The sequence below is a fragment of the Meles meles genome, chromosome 1 (assembly GCF_922984935.1).
Source record: "Meles meles chromosome 1, mMelMel3.1 paternal haplotype, whole genome shotgun sequence".
In the NCBI taxonomy this organism is placed as follows: domain Eukaryota; kingdom Metazoa; phylum Chordata; class Mammalia; order Carnivora; family Mustelidae; genus Meles; species Meles meles.
Window position 1 is genome coordinate 17,428,790 of NC_060066.1, and position 7,980 is coordinate 17,436,769.

A 7,980-nucleotide genomic window follows, 5' to 3' on the forward strand; every position below is an offset into this window, starting at 1 on the left:
ATTTTGATGTAATCGATTAAATTGCAGGGCTTTAAGCACATTTAGCGTTGAGTGGTTGTTATTTTGTTAGCTCATCGTTAGACACAGTGTACTTCCGGGTATGTGTTTTTGAATAAATATTTCTGGATTCATTGTCCGGATTGAGCAGACAATGAACTAATTTAATTTGTGTCTGCGCTTGACTCCTCTTAAGAACTATGTGTAAAATTACCGTGTTTTTTTTATTCCTGAGGCATTTCCAGGATGCCTTGTAGACTGCTCACCAGTCATCAAAATGCAGATTCTCAGAGGGGAAGTAGTTTTGTAAGTGGTTTGATAGTACAGAAGTTTTAGCCAAATAGGATTTCTAGCCCGGAATCGGAGCTGAGAGGAGCAGCTTTATTGCATCCAGTCAGAATTTTAAAAGGAAGATACCAAGATGCAACTGTTCTGTGAACTCCCACTTCTTACGCTACCAAATATTTAAAATGTTTTAACAGATTTTAATAGTACCAGTTCTTACTATGTCTGACATATCTGCTCTGTGTGGTCCTCACGTCTGCCGCGTAGCGATAGAAATGAGTGACACGAGCGAACAGACTCTAGAGCGGAGCAAGTTCTGAGCCTGGTACAGCCGCCCTCCCGCCCAGAAGGGCAGAGTCTGGGAGTAGTTGCCAATGTTGATTTGTCCCTGACAGGACTCCTATGGCAGGAGAAGACACAGCAGGGTATGTGATAGTAGGAATGGATCTCTAAAACCTTGAAGTGGCCTGTATGTAAGCCCTGGGAAAACCTGAAGGTCAATGTTTATTTTACAAATACAGGGTGAAGGTCAGCTATGCTCAGTGATCTTCGTGATGTCTTACACTCAGGGATGCGGGAGGCAAGGGGGAAGTGCTGTGGCTCCAGGAATGGGGGAAACAGGCGTTCCTTGCCTCCCCCTCACCCCTGTTCCCATGCTTCTCTCTTGTCAGCCTTCCGATTTGCCCCGAGGTTTGCAAATACAGTATTTACGACTGGAGCAGTCAGAGGCTTGCTTTGCAGCTCCCAACTCTGGAGGCAGGAAGTAGCAAAAACAATATTTTGAGGATGAGATGGGGCTTGAAAGAGCTGTCAGAGGGCAGCTGGACCCCCACAGGACCGATTTCCCTTCCGCTCAGAATGCCTTTGCCACGCAGACTACCAAAGGACTCCTTGTGGAGCTGTCACAGGCTCCAGGGCCCGGAAGCGGGCTGCCAGGAGGGCTCTCAGCCCTGGGCTACTGCTTACGACTGGCTACATCTCACTTGACCACTTGCATGTCTTGAAACTAATTTGACTCTCTGTTTGCAGGGTAATCAATGAGCTCATTGGAAATCTTGTTGGACATCTTTATTTCTTCCTAATGTTCAGATACCCGATGGACTTGGGAGGAAGAAATTTTCTCTCCACACCTCAGTTTTTGTAAGTGCTTTTTTCCTTCCTCACCAAACAGCCATTTTATTGCCCTTGTCTTACGAGATGTCCTCAGAGCTCCATGAGGGGCGGCATTTACCTCTTTGGCGGGTGGAGAAACTGGAGCCGACAGACTGGCCCCGGTCACAGAGTCACAGGAAGCCAGGGATCAAAGTCACAGCTCGGTCTTCTCCGTGGAGCCCGTTCAGCTGGGGGCTGCTGCTGACTCAAACGTTGGGCGTCACCGGGAACATCGTAGCTCGGCTGGGCAGGTGGGGCACTGCGCGAAGCTCCAGCGTAGGCCGCCATGCACCAGCTTTGGTTTTACACAAGATTGGCCAGAGAAGAGGCAAAGGGGTTCAGTTAACTCATTGGTTAGCAGTTGCAAACCTTTTTCTGTGAGCTGTTATAGAACAGAAAACATCGGAACTTTTCACAGTGAAAGTGAGAAACTCGAGGTTCGTATAGTCCAAGCACCCAGGAAGTGCATGCTGGTTCTTTCTCTGCTTCTAGGGTTCACTCAGGTGAGGAGGTTGAGGGCACTGCTTTGGTTCTGAGGCACACTTAGGTTGAAGTCCCCTTCCCCTTGTCTACTAGTTTTGATCATCAGGGACAGTGACTTAATAAAACCTCCGAGCTTCACCTCGCAAATCTGTAAATCAAGGGGCGCCCTGTCTCCCACGACAGGTGGTAAGGTCTGCTGTTGACCACGCGGTGGTGGTAAATACGGTAATAAATACGGTAAATATGGCAGTAAATCCTAACGTTGGGGCTGGGTGGGATTTTCCGAGCCAGAAGAGGTGCCAACACACTGAAGCGTGGAAGCTGCTGGCCGTTCTGTCACGGAAACAAAAGGCAGTTGAAGAAGGGGCCAGTGAAATCGTCACCCAGGTGCCACACCCTGCCTGACGATTGCACCTGATCCCCGGTGGGGGACAAGCAGTCCTAGCTTGCCCTGAAAAACTTTTAAAAAACAACCCCTTCACATCTTGCTCCTTTTAATGTTTTGCGGTTCGTCATTCTTACGAGGGGTCAATGAGAGCAGGGAAACTTGAGGAGGTCCCCCCACCCCCCACCCCATTTGTCAGTCGGGGGTAAGTTTTTGAAAGCCGTCTGTGAAATATACAAACAGAGAAGTACACTGTTGTTGTATTATTATTATTTTTTTAAGTGCATAGGAAGAAACTTGCTTTTGCTTTTCTGAGCCTTGAGTTGCCTTCAGGCAAAAAAAACCAAATGACCAAACTGCTTTCTAATTATCAAAGGACACGATAACAGCAGGTTTGGATTTTTGATCTACGTTTATCAAGTCAGATGGCAGATGCATCAATTAAAAAAAAAAAAACAAACTTGGTCATTTGGTGGCTAGCCAACAGTTTTTACTTTAAATGGCCATATTTCTGACTTACCGGCTTGGAGATATTTCTCAATTGCAGACAACAAAGTGTATGAGATTCTAGTGGCAAAATCAAGGGCACACTGGAGGCTGCCTTGCATTTGAGCGTTCTCTGTTGGCGGAAAAGCCCTTCTGTTAAATTTTGCATAAAGATCAGATGACAAAATGTAGCTCCTTGCGAAAGCAGTAACTGCTTTGAAATTACCATAAATTTTTGTTGATTATGTATAATTGGGTGTCTTTTTGTAGTAATTACTTGCATTTAATTTCACTATCCATTTAAGCAGTGGAGATGGCTTCCATATTGTCTTAGAGTATGAAGCAAAGCAAGACAGCCCTTTTTAACTGTTCTATTTTATTATACACTTTGGAGGAATATTATTGTACTGGAACATCAGAGATATTGAGAAATCAGGAGTTGGAAATGCATTGTGATTTACAGACAAAGCTGTGTTTGTTTAAAAGGGAAGATAGGGGTTCTAGAACCCTAAATCACTGTTCTGCGTTCCATTTAGAAAAGTAGACCTTCTCTGCGCGCAGTTGTTTTTCTGTTCGAAAGGGCTTCATTGTCTGGTTTTGGCGGAACACAAAGGCAGCAGGGATGCTGTGAACAAATGAGGACTCCAGTCACGGGCAGCTGTCCCCTGAATGGTGCCCCTCTTGTCCCCTCCGCCGCGGCTCTCAGCCCGTAGTGCAGGAAGCGGTGCAGGGACCAGCTCTGGAGTTAGGCTGCCTGGGTTGGGATCCTGACCATCAGTCTGGCCTTGGTTTTCTCATTTCTAAAATGGGATGCTAAAAATAGTGCCCACCCTGTAGGGTTGCGGGGAAGAGGAGGTAAGTGTCTGCGCGGGCAGTACTTGGCGTAAGTGTGACGCCGTCTGAGGTGGTCGTGCTCGACAGGCTCTTCGCCACGGCCAAGGTGGCGTTCACGGGCTTGCTCTTGGTGCCATCAGGACTTTGAGCCGAGGTGGGGGGTGGGGGGGATCCGGTGACGGTTGCTGCCTTCAAGCATGATTGTAAACATGAGGAGCTAAGTGGAATAGTTTTGTTTTGTTTTAAGATGGTGGGTTTTTTTGGTTGTTGTTTTGTTTTGTTTTAAAGATTTTTTTTATTTGGCAGAGACCGTGAGAAAGAGGGAATACAAGGGGGGGAGTGGGAGAGGGGAAAGCAGGTCTCCTGCTGAGCAGAAAGCCCGATGTGGGGCTTGATCCCAGGACCCCGGGATCATGACCTGAGTCACTAAGTGGAATAGGTTTGAACACATTCTCAGTTTACTGAGGATCAAGGGAGGGCAAGACGCTGAAGAACACAGACGAGGGTGTAAACTTTCTTAGCTGTTCTGGGATTCTTAGTTTATTAACTGGCCAGGGGCAAAGCGGGTGCCCTTCCCGGGCTTCAGCTTTCACACAATCTTGGCGATGGAGAGAATGCTGCCGGAGGGCGTTAGGCATTCACGTGGAAAACACAGCCCAGACCGCAAGACAAAGCGGCAGCTCCAGCCCCCCTTGATGGACGCAGCGGGGCCCAGGGGCGGCGTGGAGATGCCGTTTGGGCCTCGACATGCAGGCTGGGGACTTGGCTTTCACACGTGAATTTGTTGTGTGTGCTTTGATCCCGTTGGACCCGCATTTAGATACGTTAACATGCTATATACAGGGGGTTCTTTCTGGTTGTTGGACTTGTGGGAGTAATAGTTTTGTTTCCATACTGTTCTGCCTGAATTACTTTTGTAATCAGAAAACACGTCTTTTTAGAGCGTAAGTTAGGCTGGAAAAGGAGTAAATTTAAGAAACCCGAAAAGTGAGTACCGCCGGCGGCCAGGGCGTTGAGTGAAACGCTGAAAAGGCAGAGTTAGGTAAGACCTCGTCCCCGGCCTTGCCCTGGCTGGGCTGATACACTCCAGTGAGACAGATGCCATGGGGACTGCAAGAAAGGAGGCCGAGGGTCCAGAGCGCTTTGTGAAGTGACTGTGTTGTCTTTCCTCCCTTTGTTTGCCCCTCCCCCGACCCCAGGTACCGCTGGCTGCCCAGCAGGAGAGGAGGGGTGTCCGGATTCGGCGTGCCCCCCGCTAGCATGAGGCGAGCTGCGGACCAGAACGGCGGTGGAGGCGGGAGACACAACTGGGGACAGGGCTTTCGGCTTGGGGACCAGTGAAGGAGCGGCCTCGGGCCGGCCCACCAGCCACTCGATGCAGATGAAGTTTCCTCCCAGTGCTGGGTGTGCTTAACAACCGCGTTCCAGCAAACGCTGTCGGACCCGACCCACACTGAATGTAGTCTTTCAGTACAAGACACAATTTTTTAAATCCTGAAGAAAAATATAAGTGTTCCTCAAGTTTCGTGATTCTCATTCAAGTCCTTACTGCTACGAAGAACAAATATCAACTGTGCAAATTTCAGAACTGACTCTATTTTTTTGGTGTCTTCTCTTCCTTTTCCGTCTGAATAATGGGTTTTGGCAGGTCCCGGTCGGCTGACACCAAGCCGGGCATGTGGGGTTGGGTCACCAAACCCTTGACAAAGGGCCTTTTACCTCTTTCTCGCACACACGCCCCCCTCCTTCCTCTCCCAGCCCCCGCATTTGCAGCTAGAGGAGGTTGCCCATAAAATGGTTCTGCCAGTGACAAGCTCTCTTATTTATTGACTTCTGCCAAAACTTGGTCACAGAGAACTTGTCCACCATGTCCGCCCCCCCCCCCCCCCCCCGCCACCCTTTGGTGGCAGAACTCTAACAGTAGGGGAGAAGACTGTACCAGCCGATGGAGAGCTTCGACAGCTTTTGGAATTGCTGTGACCTGGTGTCAGGTACAACCATTTGCCACCTCTGCAGATGCTTCTTATAAAAAAAAAGCACCACTGTGTCAGCGAGGGCCACAGACCGGTGTCAGTGAGGCGTGAGGTGGTTGCTAGGCATTTTTTTCCTTAAGCAAGTGATGAAAACTACAGCAGAGTTGCAGGGGGGCCAGGTGCGAACCGTGGTGGGCGTAATCCCTTTGCATCTCGTGTAGGGCATACTGGTTTTGTGTGGACCCACAGTAGTTTGGGTTGTGTTCTTCTAGAAAGTTCCAAATCACATTTGCCACAGGGAGTTGCTCTCTTTGAGAGACACCTGGGCATTGATCACATTTCATTTTCATTTTCCTTCTAGATATATGTTCATTGAATAGTGTGGAGAGGAGAACCCTATGCCCTATTTAAATCCCCCCCCCCTTTTAATGGCCACATGCTTTGGTTAGTCGTGAAAAAAGGTGCGGAGATCATATCCTAAGAACCAATATAGGCACATCTAGGTGGATCCCATAACTTGGGGTTGTAATGGCTTTTGAATCATTTGTGTTTGACGTTCTTTATTTTGAGCCACGAATGTGTAAGTCAGGAATGTACATCAGACCAGCGTCAAAACCCACAACTTCTTTTTCATAGGTGGGCTGCTTCCATCAGAGCTAGGCTTATCCCCCAATAAAGTTTTTTGAAGGCTTTGGCGTTTCAGTTTCTTATTTTACGTTTTCAGACTGAAAGCAGCCTGCCAGGAGCAGTGTTGAGTGGGCGCCGTACTTGGAGTCTGCTAGAAAGGCTTTGAACATTTTGACTGGTTTCTTCTCAGGAAACTCTGTGCTCTAACAGTATGCCCCTACTTTGACCCCCACCCCCCAAGCAGTAGTGATGTGTGTTCTATTAGGAAGCGGGGATTTGAAAACAGCTTGTTTTTAATAAAAGTTTGTGTGTACCTCTCCATATTTAATTTATATGATCAAATAGGAGGCAGAGAGAATCTGAACCGTTAACTGTCGTATGTTTTTGTTGTTGACCTGTGGCCACAATAAAATTTACTTGTAAACTTTTAGAAGCCATTATTCCTACGATGTCGCACGTGCACTCATTGTACAGGGGCAGAAACTGACTATGTGTAAGAACGTTCTCGTGGTAAGTGAGCTCGTCGCTCTTGTATGCCCTTAACGCCTCACCTGCCTCCCAGCAGTAGTTTTGGTAAAGGTTACAAGTATTCTGTAGAATACCTTTGTGCAAGGCCAAATGTTTATTAAATTCTTCTTCTCAGACACATTTAGGGAGCTGATAATTTTGTCTGGATGACCTGTCTTTTTGAAATAATTTTAGCTAAGCGAATTATTTGAGATTTGATTTGGCGAGGCAAGACATGCCAGTGGATTCTCTTACTGAGCGAAATAAAAATCCCTGTTTTGTATAAAGACCTTCCCCTTTTGTAACTAAACCTTTTTCTTGGTAAAAGTTGTCAATTAAAATGTACAACACGACGGTTGCCTGCCTTCAGTTTCCGTGTACCTACTGTGCGACCTCTTTTGGATTACTACATGACTTTTGGAGTTCGCCCTCTCGGGCATTTAGGAGCGTCCCGGGTTTCTCGCTGCCCAGTGACGCAGCGTATTTTAGTATCTACTTCCGTTCGCATGTTGGGGAACAGCTGTAGGATTCATTCCTGGAAGCAGGATCTCTGGGTTTCCATTTTAATGACCATTGAGTTAGGAATCCTATCCAGTTCTAGTGTGCTTTATGGCATTTCCCGTGGGTCTGACTCCTGGAACTCTATGGAATGTGTTTAATCCCTTGCCTTAGAAGAATCTAGACAGTGGAAGGTAGAGGCCATGACCTCAGTTGAGCCTTTTTTTCTTGACCATGAACCATCCACATTTGTATGCCAGCCCTTGGGCGCTTTCATTCATCACAAGGTGGGGTGATGAGAAGGAGCGGCGCCGCACCCCTCTCCTGGTATTGGAGAAATTCCCAGGAAGGAAGGAATGATCCTGTTCATTTCAGGGGACAGCATATCGCCCATATCATGTGTTCTAAGCTGCCTTTGAGAAACACTGACCAGATAGACCATGTTGGTTGCCAGCCGCTCCGTTCGTGGCAGCTCTGTTTCTGAGGTCCCTTCCCCCTTAAAATTCTCAGCATTAATAGCAAAGGTTCACCTGGGGAAAAATCCAGTCCTCTCTGGACTTTACACTGTTAGTATCTCAGAGGGCGGGGCGGAGAAGACATGTACTTCCTGCCAGTTGACTTGTTTGCTTTCCCGAGTGGCTGTGGCAGTTGTCACTGGGATTAGGGGAGGGAATCATGATCTGTAGGGCCTTATGCATTCAGTGAAAGCCCAGAATGGTTTTCCATGTGCTCACCTCTCCCTCCCAACTCTGG

At 47.8% G+C, this 7,980-nt stretch overlaps 1 protein-coding gene across 1 annotated transcript in view; it reads left to right on the forward strand.

Moving 5' to 3' along the window:
• The window catches only part of DERL1 (derlin 1), a 28,316-nt gene extending 21,234 nt beyond the window's left edge, over window positions 1-7,082 (forward strand). The window contains exons 7-8 of the mRNA XM_046017939.1: window positions 1,312-1,422; window positions 4,822-7,082. Coding sequence (XP_045873895.1) covers window positions 1,312-1,422; window positions 4,822-4,963 — 253 coding nt within the window. The 3' untranslated portion in view covers window positions 4,964-7,082. The remainder of the gene's footprint in view (window positions 1-1,311; window positions 1,423-4,821) is intronic.
• Window positions 7,083-7,980: the final 898 nt, after the last annotated feature.